This window comes from Aythya fuligula, chromosome 5 (genome assembly GCF_009819795.1).
Source record: "Aythya fuligula isolate bAytFul2 chromosome 5, bAytFul2.pri, whole genome shotgun sequence".
NCBI classification, from domain to species: Eukaryota; Metazoa; Chordata; class Aves; order Anseriformes; family Anatidae; genus Aythya; species Aythya fuligula.
Genome location: NC_045563.1, coordinates 63,772,643 through 63,797,476, shown reverse-complemented (window position 1 = coordinate 63,797,476; position 24,834 = coordinate 63,772,643). Strand labels below are relative to the sequence as shown.

The following is a 24,834-nucleotide window of genomic DNA, read 5'->3' as shown; positions in this document are numbered from 1 at the left end:
CAAAATTTCTGATGTGCAGATAGGATTTCTCTAAAAATTGCCAAAGACAGCTGCTGCCAACAAGGTACATAACAGACATACAAAAGAATGGTCAGACCCATTATGCTTTCTATAATTTAATGGATAACTAACACTTACCATATGAAGTGGCTGGATTTCAGGAGATCTGAGCACTGATCTTGGTTCTTCCTTTGTTTTACTGAGCCAATCACTTCTTGGGTTCTGCTTTTGTCAGCTTTCAGATAGATGGATGAAGTTTTTTACCTTTAGCATACATCTATTTTTCAAATTTCTCAGTTAGGAAGAAAAAAAACCTGACAGAACAAAAGAACCCCAACTCTGCCCTGATCAAATGAGTAGAAGTTGCATCTTTAATTCCAAAAGAAGCAAGAGAACTATGTACATAAACAATATTTGGTTACCAAATAACATCCTACAATCCAATTAAAGATGAAAATATAGAAAATATTTTAGAAGAATTTTCACTTGGAAGGCAATTAAATTAGGATGAAATGACGATGTATGTGACAAGAATATATTGCTTGTTACTTTGTGAGATGATCAGGCCACCAAGTCTGGTACCGTGAATCTGACAGTGACAATACCTAATACAACACACAAAATAGTTTATTTTCATTATTGTCTGAGTATACTGTGCAAGATCTGCACTGCAGCTGCAAGGAAATTCCTTTCCCAATATCAGTTCTTATCACCTTACAGCTTTCTGTGGGCACTAAGAAAAAAGTTATTTTCAATACCCAGGTATTGTGACCAGAGTTCCAAAGAGCCCAACCTAAACTTCCTTGTTAGAATACGTGCATCAATGGAAATACTAGTGAAAGTTTATTTCTTATTTTTCATCAGTTGGCACTCAATTTATTTCTTGGTTTCTAGCCATTGGTTTAATTGTAAGCATATAATGACAATGCAAATCATTCTGTTCCTGGGTAAAAATGGGTTAGTAAGCCCTCATATTGAGCATTCAGATTACAAAACCTTGGTTAGTAAAAACACACCTCTTCCACCCCCCAAGAAAATAAAACATCGTTCAGTATTTTTGTTTTCTAGAAGAGTTACATTTTATTAAGAATTACATCTCATAAAGCAATAGGAATGCATATTTGTTCTAGTTTAAAAACCCTAAAACACTGGCAATCTGTTAAAATGTCCAAGGATAATTATCTTCTCTTAGGAAAAAGATAAAAATCTTGGGGTTTCTAATAGTGTTGAAAGGAGTTTCTCATTAGGTTGAATATGAGTAACTAGATATCTCCCTCTGCTAAGGTTGGCAGTAATAATGTGCACTTTTCATCTGGAAATTCATTTTTGGTATGCTACGTTAGAACAATATTTTCATTCATAAGGAGAAAAAGAGAAGGAACCAGGCTCTTACACATGACCTTCAGTTGCATGCTGTGAAAGGATTTTCATTAGCATTTCTCATACTGCATCTCATGCACACTCAAAAATGGGGAGGAAAGGGATGTTAACAAACGCTTTCCACAGATTAGCGATGGAGAAAGAACCTTAGAAAGCAACACGTACACAAGTGATGAATTCTTCAAAACCAATCAAAAAGGTAAGACCTAGGAATATGCAATTTGCCATATTGCATACTGTAAAAATAAGTAACTAGATTAATTACCTTGTCTAGTAGACTGCCTTCAACAGTGGTAAATGCTTGCTGTTTCACAAACTATTCAGAGTCATCAGTTCACTGTAACACCATGAGGAGTCACTTCCTGACCCCTAATGCACTCCCTTTGTGAAGGCCAAGATGTATTTTGTCCAAATGATCAGCTCAGCATGCCTATAAAACGTTCTTTCATCAGTATGCTTAAAAGTAACCCAGCCCATTAAAAAAAAAATCTTGTCAGTAACTGAACACCAACAATTAATTCAATAGATTTCCTGTACCTAGAGAAATCACAGCAGTTGTTGCATATTACTAACTCTAGCAATCAGTTTCCCTTAGAAAAGCATTCATTTACCAGTTTCCCACAGATATTCATACTTCCATCACATAAGTCAGATCCCACTATTTTTTGTTTACATACAGAATCCTATTTTTATTTCATTTTAGTATATTTTTAATTCCTTACCAGTCAGTAGCTGTCAATTTGTGAATCATCTATCTCACCATCATGCATTCCTGGAACTTACAGAGTTCGACTTTTATGACTGTTAGTTCTCAAAAGGTATCCAATTTATTGCTAAATTAATTTTAACTTGTTACACAGGACAGCAGCTGAATTCAGAAAAGTGATGCTCATCATTATCAACTGCATAGCGTAAAGCTAGCTTTTCCTTTTCTCCACTCTTATTAGGTAATCCTAGCTATCAGAAGATCATCAATGCAAGTACATCATCGTCTGGATTTACTGTCAATATTTTCAGACAACATTTTCATCTACAAATTCTACATCTAGCTGTAATTGTCAGGCTTAGATATGGATGAAAGATTCTCATTTTAAATTCCTCATTTTTATTTTTTAAACGGGAACATATTGATTAATCAATGATAACCTATATTATCTGTTTCTGCCAATGTTTTTCCTGGAATGTCAGAAACATTTTCCCTCTACTACTGATACAAAAAGGATTCATTTTTACTTTCTGAAAAATCCCTAATGGTCTTTTCAGTCTGTATAATATATTCTACTCCAACGCCTGCTTCAATTTTCTTAGTTTTATCACCATTTTCTGTAGTGAAATGCATTTTGAGTTATCATATCCTAAAGAGCTTCTTTGCATTTCAGTCAAGGTGTGGATGTATTTATCTGTGAGTTATTATTTTCTTAATCTTTTTATTAACAATGGATCTTTGTAATCTGGTGTGATGAAGCTAGATATATGCATGCAAAATATTACTGACAGGCTTAAATCCATACATTCTGTTTCTGATTTTTATGCTGTTATTCTGTAATTTGTTTTCCATTCCAATTACATTCTCTGTAAGACACTGTAAGACATTTCCTACTGCCAGATTTAATTGCTCTTATTTAAATACTTTAATTAACAGGATTGTGCATTTCCACATCCTGTAGATTTAATACACATTTAAATAGCTGATCTAGAGTGTTTTATGTTCATGTAGCCTATCTAGATTAAACAAAAACAATAAATGATTGCACAGTCCATTGGTTACTAAAAACCAGTTTGGATGTGCAGATAAAGCTGCATCATTTGATGTGTTACAACTGCAGTAGTAAAGATTTATTACAGCAGTATGAAAATTTAGCATTTATGATTATATGAAATCTGAACAGCTAGAAGTCTCAGTAGTAAAATGTGACAAAATGTGATGTAAATCGATTAAATTGTTGTACCTGTTGAATGATGCATCTAATTCCATTGTCAGAGGATACTTCACAGTATTTACTCCTTGGGTACCAATAAGCAGATCTAAGATCAGTGCTTGGATGGCTGCCTGAGTATGAGGAGAGTGGTACACAAAGCCTGAGTGCTGGAGGAGGAGGAAAAAAATATTTTTCATTTAAAAATTGCTTGGACAATCCCTGTTACAACTCCACCTAAATTTATGAGATTATATGCAACAATAATTTTGATTAGGACTGAAAAAATAAATTCACATTTAAAAACAGTATCTGGTAAAGATTCTCATTTGCCTAATTGTAAATAGTGACATAAATAGCTGACAGACAATACCTTTGTAATATGTAACATTTCTGTATACAGTATTTCATACACATAATAGCAGTTAAGCACACATTATTTTCACAGTAGTCATGGCAAATGTAAATGAAACCAAGTCTCTTTGAAGAAGAGCAACAGCTAACAGTATTCTTTGCTAAGGAATATTTTAATTTAAATAGTTAAAATTAATTTTGAAAGACCTGAACAAGAAACAGTATAGCATCTTATTAGAGCATTTGCTTTACTTACAGAGCACCTGCTGCCAAAGAATTGAAAAATTTGTCATACTGCTTTAGATTCAGAAGGAATTAAGCTTTACCTTTATATTAGCATTATATATACACTTATACTCTATATGTAACTGTAAATAAGAATTTATAAGCTCACTATCATCATCCAGTATTTCCATTAGATTGGCAATAGATTGGCAAAATCAAGTGCTGCATGGAATCAATTACTGACATTCTCCTATGGCATTCTCTTTCTTACTTCAGCATGATCCATACTGAAGTGACCATAAAAAAGATGAATGACTTCTAAAGATCCAGCAGGTTTTTTTGAGGGGATTGTATTTGGCACACAGTCACTGAAAATTTACCCCAATGTTCCGGGGAAGCAAATGATAAGATGATGTGTTGTGAAGGTCTATTTTATATACACCTCATCACTGAATCATTCTTTGATTCAAATGTATCAAAGTAGTAGTAAAGATCACAGTTTCCACCTCAAAGGTAGAATGAACATGTAAATATCTGAGGAAGCTGATTAAGGTACAAGTAGAGAACTAGAGACTAATGAATACAATTATCTGTATGGAATATATGATACAAGACTGAATATACCTTGTAAATACCTATGCATGTACATGGACACACACATCCCTTATTAACTTTCTAACACTTTTTTTTCAGAAATAGACATGGTTAGGCAAGCTGGTAAGAGCAGAGATTTTTTTTTTTTTTTAAGTACAATACTATGAGCTTTAATGTGATGAACAAAAAAAGGAATGGGTATAACCTTATAGTAAATTGGTAAAAAGAGCTATCAGTTCATTTTCAGGACTGCTGACAACCTGCAGCATTCATTTAATACCCCTCATTTCTACAGGTAACGAAATCCTGTATAAGTTGCATGCCCAAGAGTATTTCTAGGCTATAGAACCCTGTTTCAGTTTAAAGCAACACCGTCACTTCCCTGTTTTCCCTCACTTCCCTGTTTTCCCTGTCAATTTTTTTTTTCCTGAAAATTTGAAACCCAATACAGCAACTTGCGGCTTACAGAACCCATCACACCTACTTTAACAACCTGAGCAGCATAGGTCACGTCTGGCAGCTGGCAGCTGTGCCAAGTACAAACATTGACTGAATTGACAAAGTCAATTAGCTGCTGTGAATTACTTATTCCACTTTAATGATGCCACATATCCACATTCAAATCCTTCCTTTAAAAATATTCAAACCATGACACAGGATCTCTGGCCTTTTCTGCCATGCGTTTTGCTGTTCATACATCAAAACACAGCTTTGGCAAACTGACTTCAGAGAAACAGAAAATTATTTGGTCCTGACGGTGGAGAATTCTTACTGAAGCAATTTAGTTAATAGAATGGTAAACTATTAAATACAGCCAGAAATCAGAACAATTTTACACTGATCAGTAAAAACGTCACCTGATTAAAGGAGCCTGTTGTGTAGTATGAACAATAAATAAGCATAAGGGGAGCTTTTAGGCCAAATAACTAGTGTGAGCTATCAGTACTTTTTGACAAGGGATATGTTACAGAAATTTCCTAATGCAACCTTTTTTTTTGTTGTTGGTGTTATAAAGTCAGAGAAGGGTTTCTCTGCTTTTGAAGGAAGTTTAAGGACTGTGACATGGTACATAGCACCAATTCTGCAGTAGCAATAGTATGATGGGGCAGGAGTTCCCAGTTAGATGGTACATGTACACTGTACAGATGTTTCCAGTAAAGAAACTGCATTTAACATAACTAGTATTTGCAAAGCAAGCTGTACTGATGTTCTGTCCCATTTGTAGCCCTCTGGATAGCAAGCCTGTTAGTGAAACTTTATGAAAGCTTTTAACTAAGCTTGGTTCTGCAAGGACCAACACTCCAGAGAGACTTGTCCCACCCTGCTGTTCTGCAGAACAAGTATGGGAAGGGGAAGCTTTGGGAATGCTGCATCCATGACCACACAAGAAACCAAAACAAAACCCACAGTACAGTTCAATAAAGAATAATTACTTTGTACAGGTTGTTATCACTCCAGTTGTAACCAAGAATATAAAGGCATATACTTGCAACATGATGCTCTTTCTAAAAGCATGTTAGTAGTTGCATAGTAGTACACATGAGACTGCCTACCAAACATCCTTGTACTGCACAATGTTAGAGTTTGCAAGTACATCACAAGTCATTGTTAGATGCTGTAGTATTGGCTAAATTCTGCTTCAGTGAAAGACTTAAAAGGAAATCGCTTAGGTATGGCAGACCTGCAGAAAGTACAATAATTTGAAAGGAAGTCAGAAGTATTACTGTGTGCCACTGTTCTGTGAGCCTGAGTTACCACATATTCTAATAGCTATTGCCCATAAAAAGATGGATGACTTGAAATAGCATATACAAGTACGCTTATAAACCACTAAATCATTTTTATAAAGTCTAATGGTACCAGGAGTTAAGAGCATTTGTACTTCTCAAATTGTTTCAACCCGCACCACAACACCCATCAAATTTTCAGTCAGACTTAGTAATGCTGTCACACTCAGTATGTTTTTATAAAATAGTTGACCTGAATTTATTTATTCACTTGAAACTTCTACTGCTTTTGTGCTGTCCCTCATCATCAATGATGCTAATCCTAATTCTGTTCAACTGGGAAGAATTCCTCTGTAATTTGTTTCAGCCTATAGAATCATATGCTATGAATCATTGTAAAATACATTACCCTAGGCTACCAAATTTTTGCCTTTAAATTGGAAAATAGAAGTCTTAACTAGGATGGTAAGAGGGAACCAGACAGGCAGACAATTCACCTTTCACATTCAGTTAGCCTGAAGTGTAGTATTACAATAGACTGTTTTGCTGAGCAGTAAATACGACTGTCAAGTTTTACATGCATTTTACTAAAATAGCTATAAATAAAGAATTAAAGAACACCTTTATCTATATATGGTTCTAGGATTCTAAATGCACATGATGCTGACAGACTGCAGAAACTATTCAGTGATGCTGTAATTTGGAGGCTAAGCCAGAGCTGCAAAATGTAGTATTAGCTTTCAGTGAGTATCGCATGTTACTTGCTTTGAAGTGGAGTTATTCCATTCTTGTGCTTTAATGAATTATACAGCTAATTCAGGCCTTGCAACATATAGTGAGTGCACTGTCATCACCCTAGAAATACTAAAATAATACCACTACAACAGACTTGCATTAAGCATATGAAGGAAAAAATGAACACAAGAAAATTAAATAATCTAACGTTTGTATGTGCTATACAAACCCTTCTCCCTGTACTTCAGAGCAATTATTTCATTTATATGCTTACTGAAAGGAACCAAAGCTGTGTAGACTGCACCCTCTCTGTGGGATTAAGCCGTGGTTCTTGCACAGACCTCACATCTCTCCTAAGCTGAGTTGTTCCACTTCTAACGGGACTGTAGCTTTTATGTTTCTCTTTCGTAAAAAAAGAAAATAATAATCATCTTCCTAAAAGCATCTCTGCTGTCTCCACTACTTAACGTTGGTGTCTCTTTTGTGTTCCATGCAGAAGCCTTCAATGTACTCAGCAGAGTGATTTTCAGTAGGCACTACAGAGTGCTTTACAGTTTATCAAAAAGAGTTTTCTCTGCCTTTTTTCTGTTCTAAGTCACTTGTTTCTGTTAAAAAGAAGCTGAATCAGGAAAAGGAAGGGGTGTCCTTGGGAGTGGTTTATACTCTGTAGCTGCCACTAGTTCTTCACATGTATGCATTCACTGTAATAGCAAGGTGTGCTCTCCATGATTTAGAACAGAGGAAAAAACATCTGTCTCCACTGTGAGCATTCTTCCTATCTCCTGAAAGCCTCAACAGGTGTGGAAGCCATTTGGGCCTGTTCAAGTAACAGAAACCCTTGACCATTGAAACAAGTAGGATTTAGCTAGAAGGACTGAAAGACATTTCAACTCAGCAAGGCATTATTTAAGACTGTGCTACAGTTTGCTCTAGGTAGCAGAGCAGTAATTAGGTGACCAAGTCCCACAAACAGTCCTTGGTGAGAAAAGAAATAGGTACCACAGAACAGGATTCACAAAATGCAGCCAACAAACTAAGCAGATGCCCCAGTCCAGCTGCTGAAGAGACAAATAACTCCACAGGCCAGACCTGAGCATCTAGTAATCTCTTGTCATAAGCATAAAATTCTCAGGATGGACACCACAGAGTTCATTTCACAGCATTTGGGCAGACAGGAGAAGCAAGAAGAGGTCTACCAAGGAACACTTGCATTTTAGCTGTCATGCTTTCCATAAAATGGAGAGAATGAATTCTGATCCTTCACTTAATGCAAATGAGTTAGAAAGGACAGGCAAGGCCTAGAAGTACCACACCTACATTCATATCTCAGATGCAAAAATTGGGCAAAGAAGGGCCTGAACTACACTCTCGCATAGCTGGTTGGTTTTCTGGGCCAACCTTTTTCCTCTTGCTTTTTCTGTTCAAGATCTAAACTGAAGATGTCCTAGACACCAACACTGAAAAAAATGCCTAACTGATACATGCAAATGCTCGAGACAGATACAGAACTAATTAAGTTCAATGACAGAAACACGAGCAACTCCAGCACCAGTTGGAAGATCAAGAAGTTGATCTGAAAAAGTTTATTTTTGTCAAATAGAAAATATTCATTATGTTGAGTTTTGTATTCATAGGCCCTCATTCAAAGCTCACTGATTTTGTTTAAAAAAAACTCTCACCAACTTCAGTGAGCTTTAGCAGGCCACAGTAACTTGGGGGGGAGGATAAGTGAACAAATAGCATATAATAAAGCTTTGACTAATTTCCTGTCATAGCTACTTCAAATGAATTTTCTGTGTGTCAGACAGTTACAGTTCTTATAGATAGCTTAGAGTTTATGCTGTCACCATACACCCACATTTAAGTACCATTATTAATATGGATATCAATAATACTTATACAGCAGTGGAAAAATACAGTTCACTCAGCATTTTGTTGGAGAGGTATATTAAAATGCCTAGTGTATGCCTGGCTGTCTAGTAAAGTAATTGGTGAAAATCATATCTAGTAGGCCTACCAAGGAGAATTTATGTGAGCCTCATGTTTTGAATTCTGTGGATTATTCTGGAAACAGTCTCCTATCCAAAGAGATATTTAAACCTTACAGTTTTCAAACCTAATTCAGTGTTTCATTAGCTAGTCAAATCCCAAAATGTTTCTAGATGTCACTTCTCAAAAAAAGTACTTACTAAGTATGACTGGGTGACAGGAGGAGAGGAGAGACTCCCCCTTGTCACCTGGCTGAATGAAGCAGAGGCTGTGCTGAATGGAATGAGGTACCCTTGCCTGAAAAACAGCCTTCTCTGAAGAGCAAACTCAGTGCTTCTGTGAGATTTATGCAAATATCCTTGTGATTATGATAGCCATCTGTCACACTTCTGACTTTCTGTAACACGGACCTGAAACAAACTGGTAAGCTATCGTGGTTTTGGGAGGATTTTTTTTTTTTGATAGCAACTATTACTCCCCATTGTACAAGTACGCAATTTAAATGTGTGGTTGCTCTTTCTATACTCCGGCTGTACTAATGTGGTTGTGCTGACTTAGACTCCATTCTCTGATGTGCAGATTAAGCCAGTAATTCTCTATTATGGACATCCAACATCCTCTAGAGACAGACAGCCTTTCAGACTACTGTGTAAATTATTCTATGCTGTGTACCTTGGAAGAAGGTTCCCAGACAATGTGTACAAGTTATCATTCTTACATAGGAGAGAGGATTAAACTCTCAATAAAAAGCCAGAATTAAAAGGAAAAAATGTAATTTAGTCATCTATCTGATTATTTAATTGTTCTTTAGGTCTATAGTTAATCGTGTGATAACCTCAATGACTTAGGATTTGCTGCAGTGAAGATACAGAAGGGCCTTCAGCACGGCAGTATTAAGCTGATGGCTGAATGAAGCGTATATATTGAGGATTAACAACGTCAGATTACAGAATGTTCATTTCAGAATTCAAGGAATAAATTATTTTTTGCATTTTATCCTATATATGGGACATCCCTGGCCAAGGTATTCATTCTGTTTTGTATTTCTTTTTCCCGTGTTTCAGAGGTGCAGCATAGCCTCTAAGCTACGTAAGTGAAACAACGAGGAAAGCTATGGCCTATGTTAAAGAGCACAGCCAGAAACGCAGCTTGATTCTAGACACCCCTCTTGCTGAAATGCTAACCAAGCAATTGAAACTATTCTAAACTGCATTAAGGATTAAACCAGCCTGTGACAGAAGGAACCTTCACTACAAATCCAACCTAGTGCCTATCATGTCTCTAACAGTACTTTTTCACAGTAATGGTGAACTTCAATAGATGGACACTGGAACGTTCTCTATATTATTATATGGTAGCAATGCTATGCCATCACAATCTAAACATTTATTTTTTCTCTCCATCTTTAAAGGGAGGTCCAATCCAGAACCGAAAATCCAAGCGTTGCCTGGAATTGCAGGAAAACAATGAAAATGAATTTGGATTTCAACTTGTCCTACAGAAATGCACTGGACAGCGCTGGTCTATAACAAATGTCTTGAAAAGCTTGTCATCATAGCAGACTAAATTTTTTTACCCATTTCTCTTGCTACTGTGTAGCAAATACTGCATTGTTGCCTGCTGTACTGTATTTCCTATCTCCCTCTCCTTCCCAGTTCCTTCTCTCCCCTCCTTTCTGTCCCTTTGATTTTATTTTGTGAGTGTGTGGAAATTGGGTTTGTGGGCTGAAAATAGACATTTTTATTTTACAATTATGTTTTCATGGCATTTATAGAGGTGTTGAATGATAGGTGATGGGTAGGCTATCCTAAAATATTTTACAACTGTAAATAGAAAACAAATGGAGAATATTTATAACTCAAACTTTTATTGAATAAAAAAGTCCAAACGCTATTACTGTCTAGCTGTCTCCAGGGAAATCAGCTTAGAAATTAAGTAGTAGTTTCACTGTTCTCATTAACCCAGGCCTGATCTTTCCAAGTGTCTGCCAAGTACCAATCTTCCCCAGACTTGTTAAAAGCCCTTCCGCAGCCAAAGCACATGGGAGGAAAGGGGGGGCAGTGCTATGCAGTTCTGCATGCATCATGCCCAGCAATCCAGAGCTGATGCCAGTTCCTTGGGTATTAACAATACAAGCTGCACAAGTTCCATGACTTTGGTTCACGGCTTCCCTAGAGAAGCCAAGTACTGGCTTACACACTATCGGCATGTTTTCCTTTACAAACTGAGTGACAAATCAAACAGCAAATTAAAAGTTAAGCAACAGGTCTACAGTCCAGCATTGTCTTGCTATGTCCTCCCCACCCCCTTCCCCAGTCAGGAGCATGAACATATAAACAAGATAGAAAGCACTCACAAAGAGGGAGTTAGTAATTTTCGTTTTCCATAATCTGAAAGGTGAACACAGAAATGTATGCTGGCTCTGCAACCAACTGGAAGTAAGGTCATTCAGTTCTATAGCTTCTGAACTTTGGCACTGACCTGCCTGCACTAGAAATGAGAACAGAGTCAGGGCTATGAAAAATTCCAACTGGGGCGTGTACTTCCATGGAGGTACAGCCATCTTGGAGGTTTATCACACAGGAAAAGAATGCCAGTTTCAAAATACAGACAATCACCATAGAGCTGTGCTGTTAATAATGCTCACTTACTCCCCTGTTTATGTTTTCTCAAAATGTAAGGATCAAAAAAAACAATGCGTATCACATACAGCCTGGTACCAGATACTAGTGTTCCTAATTCTGTATGTGCAAATTACAGCTGAGCAGCCAGTGCTTCAGACTCATTTGGCTAGCACTGATGGTAAAAAAGGCTTTGTGGTGGTCTGAAAAAGTTGTATAATGCTGTTCTGCACGGGAGAATGCCTGCTACTCCTGCCACCTCTGACAGACAAGCAGCAACAACATTACTGCTGGTATCTTGAGATGAAGACCTTAGACACCAGCAGACTGCTTCAGAGAGCTGTGCCAACACCAGTACTGCTCAGGCAGCTTTCCCAGCAGCAGCTGTTGGGCTGATCCACACCAAGTTCCGGTTCCCTCAGGAACTGGCTACCACACACCCCACAGATGTGGGCTGTGTCTATGCCAAATCCTGCCAAGGCAAGCAGAATAAAGCATGGAGCACAACCTACTTCCTGGCACTCCTTCCACCACAGGTAAAAAGAAAGCAGCAGTAGGTTGGCTTCTTAAAATCAACTATTACATTTCATCCCTTATCACTCCCTATTTTCATATTTTTAACATTCTCTGGACAAAAGTATTTGCCTTTTTGCTCAATCTATGTCAACACCAAGATTTCCAAGTAGTTTTCCCCTCTTCTGATAGGAGAACAGACAAGAAATCCTGCCATGTTGGGTTTGGTTCAATGAGTGCACCTTCATTCTGGTTGTTTCTAGTTCTTACAACTTTTCTTTTCTTTTTTTTTTTTTTTCACTGCACTGTTCCCTGGTTACCACAGACTTAGATAAAATGGCTTCAGCCAAAGGTAGCAGCAAAAAGTAAGAACTCACTCTGCCTTCACTCCCTACCTTTAAGGAGGTTTGAATACAATGCCATATCGCTTCATGTCAGCTAAGATTGGGATGCAGAAAGGAAGAAACAGTCTGATGAGAGAAATCAGAACACTAGGATTACTGTCCTCTTTATTTCGAGCTGCTTTACTTGTACGTAAATTCCACCTCTTTTATTATTCGTTTGGACTTTTACATCTGTTTGTTAGTTTAAGAAACAGTCATAACCTCCTTTGGAGCCAGTTGTGTGTCAAATCGTCTATTGCAGACTGGCTTCACATTCAGGACCAGCTGACAGTATTGTTCTTAATGACTGGTTAATGTCATGTGGCATGTTAATTATATGTGTGCAACCTTCTGCTATATGTAGTTATACTAGCTTCTCAAAGAAAATGCACAGCCAACAACAGAAGCAGCTACAGCCAATAAAGACCAACTTTACACCTGCACTCTGACTGCCTTCAGAGGTCCCTCAGGCCTGTTTGGCTACAGACTCACACTAAAATTAGAACACTTAAAGAACGTCAGTAATGAGTGTCAAGGTACCACAGCTGGGCAAAACTTCACGCTGTGGAGAAAACAGGAGGTTTCCCACAAGGAGGCATTTTGCTATACATGCGAGCCAATCCTCCTGCATGCTGGAACATGTTAAGCATCCCAATGGGAGAAGGCTCAATACACAGCATGCGTAACCTCTATAATCATTCCCAAGTTTAGCCACTGACCAACTTGAGTTCTTTTTCACAGGCAAGTAAGAATCTCCTGAAGACCAGATGAATGAGGAGGAAACTGCACGATGAGACAGAAAAAACACAGAACTCGTACAGAGTATCATGATAAGCCTCCTTTCAGTAAAGACACCAAGGCTTCAGGGCATGGAGATGCAGCCATATGGTCTCAAAACACATTTTCTTCTGCATGCCTCTTCTCTTGGAAGAGAAAAAAAAAAAAACAAAACAAAACAAAAAAACAAAAACAACAACAAAAAAAAAACAGTTGAATGAGCATAACTGAAGGACACAACCATCTTTTGCTACATATGGCACTATGTTATGAACTGCCTCATTGTCACTTTCTTTTTAGCTACACAGAAATTACATACATAGAGCAGCGATGCCTCACACTGAAAAGGACAAATAATCACTGTAGTGAGTGAAAAAGAACAACCTATCTTCACTTTTCAGAATGTTTTAAAGCATTATTCAGTCATCAGTTGCCTCAAAGAATAAAAACATTCCCAGATCTGCCTTTGCAATAGTTTATAAGAAAAAAATAGTTTCAAAGATGGAAAGCTAGCACTTAAGGGGAAAAAAAAAAAAAAAAAAAAAAGAATATTCCCCAAACCATTTGGAAAGCAGTGGTGATTTATTCCTCTTCACTTATGTATGGTCAGATAACAAAATACCAGAAAGATCGACCAAGTCAGCCCCCTCTTCCTCCAGCTGCCACAGAACTGCTCCCAATATATTTTGATGACTTTTTCTTTTCAGTTACCTGTAACCTATCTACTATCTGCTAAGGATATACTGACAAATAACAGATAAAGAAAATTTCAAGGAACCCTAAGCAATCCTCCTACTGTACTTCTTAAAATATTTATGGACAATATGCATTTATTTTCCTCTATCTCCTCAGCTATAATTCATCACTGTTCACAAGGGTATCCCCTACTGTGGTTTCTAAAGGCTAAAGAAATTCCACTGTGTGTCTTCTCACAACAGCTGCACATGGGGCAAGACAACAGCAACACAGAGGAAGGGAGCTGTGGTGCCCACAAGAGCACACATGTGCAGTAGAACACCTGGATGTCTGTGGAGAGAAGATAATAGGGTCTAGTCTGTGTCAGAGATTCCCTAGGTCCCTCTGGAACTAGGCTGTAGAGTCTTCAGAAGAGATCCAGGTTCTACAGCTTCATTCATTTATTTGTTTATATATTTTCACAAGGATAGAAGTATTCAAGAGCCTGGAGTACCAAGACCACACCTGTTCATTCCCGGCTACAACTTGAACAAGAGGACTCAGGAGTCCTCTTGGAGTCTCCTCACCTGCCTGGTCCTTTCTGTGCTTCTCTGGGCTTCTCTTTTGTAGAATATTGTCCTCTTTTGCTATGAGGGAGATAAGTATTTTGGTTTCATCTTTTTGTAACACCTGAAATTTAAACTGAGGCATTTAATCCACCAACATCAGGTCTTAGTTGTACTGCCCTCATCATCTTTACTAAAAAGAAGTTAATCAGTCAACAGCCATGACTGAGTCTTTTATATACATTGACCAAGAGGCAGTTGCAAAAGTGGAAATAAAGTAGCTGTTGCTATTCTACTGAGTAGCACTGGATACTCAGCTGGAGATATAGAGCAAGGGATTCATTCAGATTTCAAGGTTACACATCCAGAGAATGCACCACATTTTTGCTTATAACTTTAATTTATATACATACACACACAAAGGTATATTTTATCTATATCTATATATAGATATAATCTGTGTGTATATACACAGGCATACTGACCCAAACTGACTGTTCACTGGCAGAAAGAAGATCACATTAAAGTGCACTTCATCCAACCACAGTCTTAAAGGCCTGTCAACAAGACACTGAACTGAAAGGCTTCGAACATAGTTTTATCACTGTGCTACCCAGAATACCTTCAATGCTGCTTCTGTTTTTAACACAGACCAAAAAGCAGAATGTAGCTTCTCACATTTAATCTATTGTTCAAATAACCATCAAATATTTTACACAGACTCAAGTCAGAATAACTTTTTAAAAATGGAATACAAAATAGTTGTGCTAATACAATAGCTCAGGAGGTGATCATTAAGGTTTTTGAATAACTGTATTCTCTACTGATTTGCTGGAGTGTTTCTTGAATTCTCTTCTTATGCACCCCACTTTTATCATGAACATACTTAAAAGCATAGAACATGAGGCTTGGCAATGTCATTGATACCTACATTCTGAAACAGCAAAGCAATGTATTTTTTGTTTATTGATTAAAGTTAGCTTTGCAGTGTCAGTTGGAAGTAACTACTTCACCAGAGTTCAGTCTCATTATGCATAGTCTCAGAAGGGGATCTTTGTTGATAGAGCACCTGTAAACTTCTCATAACCTCACAGAAGTACATTTTTCATCATAGCATATTACTTCCAATTAAATACATCTATTTGAAGCACATATCTGATAGGACAGAACTTTCCAGTTAAATATATATATTTCCCCTCTTACAATATGAAAACAACATATACCTAGTACTTACAAAAAGACAGATGTAAGTGGATGTTTTTGGCTTTTAAAAGAAAGAGTGATTCTAAGGAAACAAACCCACTGCTTAGAAGGTGTTGACTTTGGTCAGATCTGAAGACAGAAATAGGAGATTAAATCCATCCTTTAAACTCTACTGACATCCTTGGTCGGCTGTATTCATGTTGGAGGTACTGACTTTCTGTAAGTAGTAGTACACAAAGTTTTTAAAATACTGAAACTTTCTTACCACCACCTCTTCTGACAGTTAAGCCTGGGTGCCCTATAACCCAAGTCCATAGCTATCCAGCAATCTCTTGTTCCCTCATTTATCCACAAAAGGTAAGTCTGATTGTTCATCTAAATTCAAAGGGCTCTTCATGCCTCAGCCTTTTGGGACATAAAAATGCTTGGCTAAAGACAATAACTTGGTTAAGTCTACAGTTGAGTAAATCCAGTCCCCAAACCACAAGCACAAAATCAAGCACAATGGCTGCAGGTTTGCCACCTCTCAGCCAGGCAGGAGCATGAAAACTCTTGTCAGCACACACAAACAATACAGTAAGCCTCAGCCTGTAATTTTGTCTAATGTAGTTCCCTAAAACTTCCCTAAACTTCTCTCATTGTTACAGTCAAAGTCTCAGTGTCTTATTTTCCCGCATCTTCAATGCTTCCTCCAGAGCTGCCATGCTAACAATTAACCTCAAGAAGACCTGTTTGTTTTCTGAAAACAGATAGATCGTCTGTTTTCATATATGACAGTGATTCTCATACCAGCTGTGAATGTTTTGCAATGTCAAATGACATTGACAAAATAGTGCTCATTTCAATTCAAAACAATCCACCAAAAATTATATTTGTATCTTCAGCATTATTAACGGTTCTCTGTGTATCATATTTTTGCTATTTACCATTAATGTATCATTTCCTATATTCTCCTAGACACTGTTTAGCTGTAGAGTGAAATGTAAGACTTTATCACTTAAACTCTGAATTCTATGGAAATGCTCACTAAGAGGAGATACTAAAAATAGTTCCAAATACGTCTCCTAATCATCTTGAATAACCAGTGACAAACCACAGCTGAAAGCTCCTGCTGCTTCCCCGAGTCTGAAGATCAGTGTGTGCAGTTCTTACTCCAGAGCCAAATCCAGAGCCAAATGCTTCCATGAAAATACTGGAATAATGTGCAAACTTGCGTGCCAATGCCTGCTACTAACAGACATCAGTTCTCACCTAGTCTAAGTCAGCATACACACATTGACTTTGAAGAATAGCATTAATTTCATGCTATGAGGAATCAGTCTGGATCCCCAAAACACTCCACAAGTACAACTGATACACAACCTCACAAATAGCCTGTTCATGCATTCATTCGTTTAAGTAGCGCTCAGAACTCACACATGCACTGTAAACATATGTTATCTTACCACCCAAACTGGATGCTGAAAGTGCCTTTCTAAATAGCTGAAAAGTATTAATCAAGCATTGCAAATACAAGATTTCCTATGGGCAGCAACTTGCCAAAAAAGATCTTGTGGTAGAAGTATTTATGCTGAACATACCTAGTCAGATTCAGCAGCCACTTGGAACCAGCTTGTTTTAATTAAGAGATCAAGAAAGAAAGATAATCATCATGCTAGCAAAATGAATCACCTGAATTTTTACTTTCCTCTACATGATACTGTATTCATATGCTTTGCTATAGAGATCACACAGGGAAGGAAAAAAAAAAAAAAAACATACTACAAAAACAGTATCAGTAAATCATTTCAAATTCCCAGCATTTATCTTTTCTCATCACTCTTACTTCCCTATTCTAAAAAAGTAAAGTCCAAATTATATCAAATTACTTTGACTTCACATTCTCCCTTTTTCCAATCTGTGTATATTGTGCCTAGGCAAGCAGGCCATCCTACTGTTTTGATCTATTAAGTATTACTGTTTTGTCTATTTAGTATTCAACAAAGCTGATGGAAAGGGTTCCCTACTCTCATTGCCATAGCTTTTCTCCTTTTCATTAGGAGAAATGTTACCATGGGATAACAAGGGGGTTTGTTTGCAGTCCAGAGCTCATTTCTGCCTTCCAAAACCTTCAAGAAACTGGGTTTAATGAGTGTTAATTTGCTAAAAATTTTGCGTATCACTCCCAAATTAGTTATGTTACCAGCTCTCTCTTTAGTTCTTTGATCTAACAGAAAAGTTTGAGTATCTTACAGCATATGGCAAAAGAGAGACTATGGTGTCAGAGTCAATGTTTTATCATCTTTGTATGAAGTGGTATTAACATGATGGATGCATCTTTGAAGTGATCTAGAGTTTTCTCTTCTATGGAGAAAGAGACTATAAGACTTGGAAGTCAGAGAACAAACAAGATTATTTTTTCTCTGCTATCACAAATATTCCTTGGAGCTTGAAGCTGAAAGAGCAAAGCACAATGGTAAATATTGATGTTTTAACATTTGCTCTAGGAGAGAGGCAGTTACCCAGTTGGAACGGAGGTGCAAAAAATATGAAAAAGAAGATGAAGAAAAAGTTGATCAGCCAGATTATACTTGCTAAGTCTAGTTTATGTTTGTATGTTTTATTTTTTATGTTATGTTTTATGTTATGTTTTATCAGGCATGTGCTGATATTCATATAGCTGTTGAACCTCTGCAACTTGTGCATTTTCCTTCCTTTCCTCCTACCTCCAGTCAAAGGCTGAACACCTGATGCTACAACTACAATCCATCATAAAACAGATGCTGTCCCTATCTCTTTTCTCCCATTGCACATTACAAGTGTCCAGTGTTCAACCCTGAAATAGCACTGGTATTACCTTTGCTTTTAAAAAATGAGCAGAAATCCCTTTGGAATAATATGCCAGCAGTTGCCTATGAAAAGAACAGTGGTATTCTTCACAGGTTTATACAGCACCTTCCCCACTTCCCCAGGTGCTCTATTGTAAGAGTAATAACCCCCACAAAAATAGTGTAAAATAAACTCGACAACTGTAAAAGTAAACAAGCAAACTGAAACAAAAAATAGAGAAAAGCAGTAGTCCAAGTCAAACCTTGAAGCCAAACAAGCAAACACAAGATTGCAGGCAAATAACCATTTCACAACTGGAAGGTTGAATGAACTTGAAGGACTATCCAAAGAGGTAATACAAACATTGCTGCAAAGTATTCTTAAATTACTCATTAAGCACACATTTGAACAGGCAACAGTTTTTACCTGGTTCTCCTCAGGTGCCTGGAGAGGACCTCCTGACACTCCATAAGCAGCAGTATCACACTTCCCTGGGAGCAGCACATAGAGAGATCTGGTTACCAAGACTGATGTGACTAACCCCAGTTAACTGTTACTAAAATACTCACCGTAGGAGTCTTGAGGAATAAACAGAAATAAGGAATTAAAAAAGCATTGCAAAATTGGCAGGAGGATGAAAAAAGGAAAACAAGTTCTAGGAACCCAAATCACTTAAGAAGTAAGGGCGAAGATTTGGGGAGAAAAATAAATTTATTTATAATAGTATCACAACTAAGATCACAAATCCAAGTAAACACAACTTAATCTAAAATTACCCAAATCTTTCAATTTGAAAATAAAAATCTCAACATATATGTTAACTTTATATGCATATTTACAGCTGCTTTTCTTTACTTACTTAATGAGGTCTTTATTTTCAAGGCAGCCACAGTTTTATTATATAGGCAGATTTAGAATATAGAAAATGAAGTTTTCATAACTACTTGCATCCATCCTTATACAGTTCTTTAGTTTATTACAGTCCTTCTTTATTTACCCTAAGGTACTTGCTGCCATCTGCTACCCTTTGCTCTTGTGTAGATTATGGGTGTACAATCAGTTAATATCAAGGCTTTTAAAACAATGCATTCGCGATTTTCATTCAAAGTACATCCCAAATGTTGTTCTCCCAATACAGTTGTAAGACGAGTAATAACCTTACCAGCTACTTAGTTCTTTTGGATATTATCAATGACTATATCTATCTAGTAAGTTTTCTTCAGTTACTGCCAGCAAAATACCCCCAAGTGCAATCCTTAGAAAATTTCCTGTAGAATTAAGTTGAATGTGCTGTGTTATTTTTTTCCTCACTTTTCCTTCTCTTGATAGGAATATTTAGACAGCTTTGAATCCATGTTTGTTCTAAGTTCAGGATTCATTTACAGTGTTCCTCAGGCACTAAACACTTTTTCTCAAATCCATTTAAGATTTCAAATCCGTGGTGGAAAAAAAAAAATTACATGATAAATGTCCAACAGAAAAAAAGAACACACTGCACTATACTGCCAAAACAGACAAAAAGGAAGAAAAAAATACAATAATGGAAGAGAAAGAAGATGCATAAAATGCATAGCTCAGCTTTCTACATCCTTTATCAAGACCTTAAACATAGCATTTCTTGCTACATTGCAACTGGCAAGAATGATAAGAAGGTGAACTCTACCCTGTAACAGAAGTCCTTGTGCTCTTCTGACTATAAAAATGGGTTGCTGGGAGCTGCCCCTGGAGTAGCAAGTAACCAAAATGATACTAAAACAAATTAAACAAAGCATTTACTGACTGCCCTCTATTTGCTTAGTTACACTCATCAATCATGAAAAGAACAGACTGCATTTATCTGGTGACGCTAACGAACAAGCTGTACATACAAGCCTGAGGAAGCAGTACTCCTGCTGTGCTATCACATTTTTTCATCCAATGGGAGCACCGTTCCCTTATCCTTTAAGGCCAGGAGAGAGAAGGACGGGGGCTTCCAAGCGCAGAATTACACCTCATTTGAAAAAGAGCCTCCATTGCAGCAGCTTGCTTTTTGGCTGTGAAATCTGAAGGCCATTCTGACAGCAATGAGGACAGACGACTAGCACACAGTCCCTGAACTGTCCTGACAAACAAAGCTTATATGCTACATTGGAAGTGAGGGGTGTAACATCCCTTACCAGAGAAAGGCACTGTCTAAGGTATTGGCACAGAGCTATAGTGAAAGAAACCATAGACCCTCCTATAAAGTCTGAAAAATTTATCTATAAATAATTCTACAGTAATCTAGAAAGAGGCTGTGATGTTACCTACAGGTTTAGTGAATATACTATTAACATTATGGTAACTAAAATGGAGATACAAAGCATGCCTAGCTGTGCTGTTCCCGTGTTATCCATCTCCTGCAGCTTAACATCAAAATGCTACAAGGCAAATCCAATGTAGCCAGCCATTTAGACATTTCTCATGATCCTTACATACTCGGATATTATCACACAACAAAAAACTACACAGAAGCATCACTTGCCTGACTGCTGAAACCTTGCTTTTGAAGCTCACATAATTTGTAACACACCTATGTTCTGCCTCGGCACAAACACACAGAATTTCAAACTGACGCGTCACTGTGAGTACCCCTGGCATGTGAAAACATCTACGTACTTTCAGCCAGGCCTTCTGGGTACAGTACTGAGGGATTTGGAAATATTGTTCTGATCCTATGTCTATCTGTGTGCAGTGTGTCTGCACTTACAGGCAGCCCTTGCTGTCCTTTGCACATCACTGACAACAGAACAACCTCCTACCCTTAATCCAGTTGCCAGGTGCTGAATTGCCGTTCCAGCCAGAACTAAATCAAGCTAAACCACAAGGAAATCATATGCCAGTAGAAGCAGTTTCCCAGAAAAGATGAAAGCCTTTTCACAACAGCTGCCTATTCTTTGAGGACAGTCTTCCATCTTCCCTTCCTCCTGTACTATAGAATACTGCCAAACATAGACAGGTATCTCCAAAACATCACTCTTACAAACAACGGGTAAGGCTCACACTTAAAAATGAGGAAGCATAGCCGCATTCACGGCTATAACATCTTATCCAGAACCAGACTGTTTATTTCAGATTTATGTTGTCCTTATTACCAAAGCATTGATGCTTTGGTACATGGGTAATTTAATCACAATGCAACATCATAACTGTTACATCTTCTAGACTTCAATCCCTGACATTTTGATGCCTATTTACTTTACCTATATACAGTCAGGGCAAGTTATACAGGGCATCTGTCAACTGGGACTGTTTCTTCTTATCCTTATAGTTAAAAAAGGCACAAGTAACATTGAGGAACTAGTTCGAATAAGACCTCTGGCTATCTGGTACACTATTACTACACTAACTACACTGTTACCCATGCACTGCTTGTCATTTTAGCACCACATTCTCTTGTGAAGTACTGCCCTGATTTTGTGTGAAAGAATGAAATGCAAAAGAAATCAGTAGTTTTTCTAGGATTGCCATTATGTATATCTGAAATGGAACTGAACCAAAATTTGCCAATTCTTGGCATCCCGAGTCATAAGATTCTCTCCAGCCCCTAGGGAAGGAGGAGATTAACTTAAAACACATTACCAGAATCCACATCATTCTACTGGGCAATGGGAAGTGTCCCAGTTCCCCATTCTAGCTGCCACATGCAGTTGAGTAAGAGATTTTTACCCGTCCCAAAGAGTACAGTAGAAATACTAATAAAGATACTGCAGTAGTTACCATAACAACTGCTTTCAACTGCATTTGTTGTAAGGAATACAATTCATTTTTGTCCACGAAGCAACAATATCTTTATTATTATTGCTAAATGAATGTTTTTCCAAGAGCTGAATTCTTTCAAAGCTACTACCCTTGAGCACATATTTTAGATTTGCAAAAATAAAAGAGGTGTGAAGGTGGGGTTTCTGTAGTTCTGTACAGTAACAATTCTAATTAATACCTCTGGTCCTGGTACATGGTTCTCCAACATTCAGTTCACATACTTATATAGAAAACAAGAGGTTTACAGAAAACGAAATTTGGTTCTACTGGAGCAGAGATGACATCCATCAGCTTGTTGGTAGAACATTCTTTGTACTTCACAGGTGGCTAGAGTTCATTTATGTCTTCTATATAAGTTCCAGTGATGAGTGACAGCACACAGTGACACTGACTGCTACTGGGGTCAAAATATTTTCCATCATCTCTTTATTCACCAGACATTAAAAGGTGACAGGGACTGAACTTTGCTTCATGTTCTCATTTAAAACTTTTCAGACATTCAGTTGTTCCAGTGATTCTAACCCAAAAAGAGAATGTTCCTTTTGCACCCAATTTGGCCTGAACGAGTTGCTACAGAACAGAAAGGGAGAATCATGTACAGTCATGGCTGTAGACACTCATTCCTCCTACCTAGAGATAAGAGAGAGAAAAAGAGGAGAGATTTGCTGACAACGGATCCAAGACACACTGGTAACAAATTTGTCCTCTGAATTACAACATCTTGCAGAAAAACATGGAGTGACAGCTTCATACACCACAACACACAAAATGATTCAGTCTTTAATAGTAGGAGGATTCTCAGATCATCCAGCCATATCTCCTGCCTGACAAAGGCTGTGCCACACACAGGTGCTGAGGGAGCTAAGTGTTAGGTGCACAATGGATACAAAGCACATAAGAGACAAAGTCTGTTTTAAGGTGACTGAAAAACTTCCAGAATGTGGGAATGAGTACAGTGGAGGGAGGGTCTGCACACAGATTTTTGCAAGGTCTTGGACGAATGTAATGTGTGTGATTTCTGGTCACTGAGAGAATTAGCTAACACAGCATTCTGGATATTTATTATTTTGTTTTAAGTCCCAAAGGCAAGGGCTTTGAAAATGTGCATCTAACGCAGCTTAATTAGAAAAGAAATAATCTAATTATATTGTAGATTCTTTTTATTACTACATTCCAACTGTCTCATTGTAGCACCTTAGAAAACCAGTATTTCCACATCCTTTAGAAACTGCAAGTACTGTAGCCATTAGCTATATACTGTGGGAATCTAGTTTTTTTTTTTTTTTTTTTTTTTTTTTCTTTCCAGCTGTTCATAGGAGTAACTAACATCACAGTTCTGCAAATAACCATTCTGACAACTTGATGATTTAGGGCCAGCCCTGCTGTCCTCACTCAGGCGGATACTCAGACAGCTTCACAGACAGTGCTGTCATTTTGCATGCAACAAAAGAGATTTTAGGTTTTTAATATATTCTGCAAAGTGGTGATTTAACACAGCCTATAAATTTAAGTATGACTTCCACTGGAAGAGACTCCCCAACAAATTATCCCAACAAATTGTTTCCTGGGATATATTAAATCTTCTCTCTCTCATTAAGCAATTAACAATTCCCGTAAACAGAGAAGCATTCACAAGTGCCTTTGAAGAGACGGTAATAAACTATGTATGAACTATTGTTTCCTACAAAAAACTCTTTTCCCAGTAGCCAATCTAACCAACACTGATGATCCAATAAAAGGTCCCATGCTTTGTCTGAATGCTTTCCAATGTGCAGTGACTTGCCAATAGATGCTACTGCTTTCTACATCACAAGTGCTTCAGAACTGCTCTTCTGTGTACTATAACTACCAAACACCAAAATTACCTACTTCCAAATACTCCTCTGTAGTGACACATTCAGACCAGTTAAGTCAGTACACCCAATTCCAGCTATTTGCTATTAAGCAAATACACAGATAGCTGTTTAGAGTCTTACTAAAGACTAATTGGGCAAGAGCCCAGGACAGATGTGAGGATTCAGTCTCCAATGATGTTAAATAATTATAAGATCCTGACCATGCACTATAGCAATTTGGATTAGCACTCATTTACAGTTTTCAAAGTGCTACCTTATAATTGCTGACCATTTTGGTGCAGCTGCCATTCCACAGAAATACTGATGTTAATTTTGTGTTTTTATAATGAAACATCTACACTTACCATAAAATAAATGATAGAAATGATACCAGTGTCTCCACCCCAGAGTCAAAAGACTGGATATAATAAGTAAGGGAAATAATTAAATAAAAGTTTTTTATCTTTTTGCCAAAATTCAGACTGCAGCTGGGGAAAGTTCTCTGGTCATCTTCTCTGAAAACAGAATTTTGGCCAGGAAAATAAAAGTTCACACTGAGGCATGTTCTCCTTTTAGTTACACTGCTACTAATTTTGTCTCTTTTTTATTGACTCCTAGCATTTTGGATTCTGATCATTTGGACTTTTCTAAAGCGTTTTGGAAACCTGACCTGTCAGTGCTTGTCAACCATTCCATTTAATTTTAGTCACGGTTGGCAGCTGGTCAACGTCTGTATGGCTACTATGTCATCCA

At 37.5% G+C, this 24,834-nt stretch overlaps 1 protein-coding gene across 9 annotated transcripts in view; it reads left to right on the top strand.

Annotated features, from left to right (window-relative positions):
* The window catches only part of GALNT18 (polypeptide N-acetylgalactosaminyltransferase 18), a 309,298-nt gene extending 298,485 nt beyond the window's left edge, over positions 1–10,813 (top strand). For 6 of the 9 annotated variants that reach the window (XM_032187758.1, XM_032187759.1, XM_032187761.1 and 3 more), the window contains 2 exons: positions 1,507–1,579; positions 2,328–3,229. In XM_032187758.1, the coding sequence (XP_032043649.1) occupies positions 1,507–1,579; positions 2,328–2,458 (204 nt within the window). In that variant the 3' untranslated portion in view covers positions 2,459–3,229. Of the gene's footprint in view, positions 1–1,506; positions 1,580–2,327; positions 3,230–10,331 lie in introns of those variants that run through there. The other 3 variants (XM_032187764.1, XM_032187763.1, XM_032187766.1) reach the window with 3 other exon arrangements.
* The last annotated feature ends 14,021 nt before the right edge of the window (positions 10,814–24,834 follow it).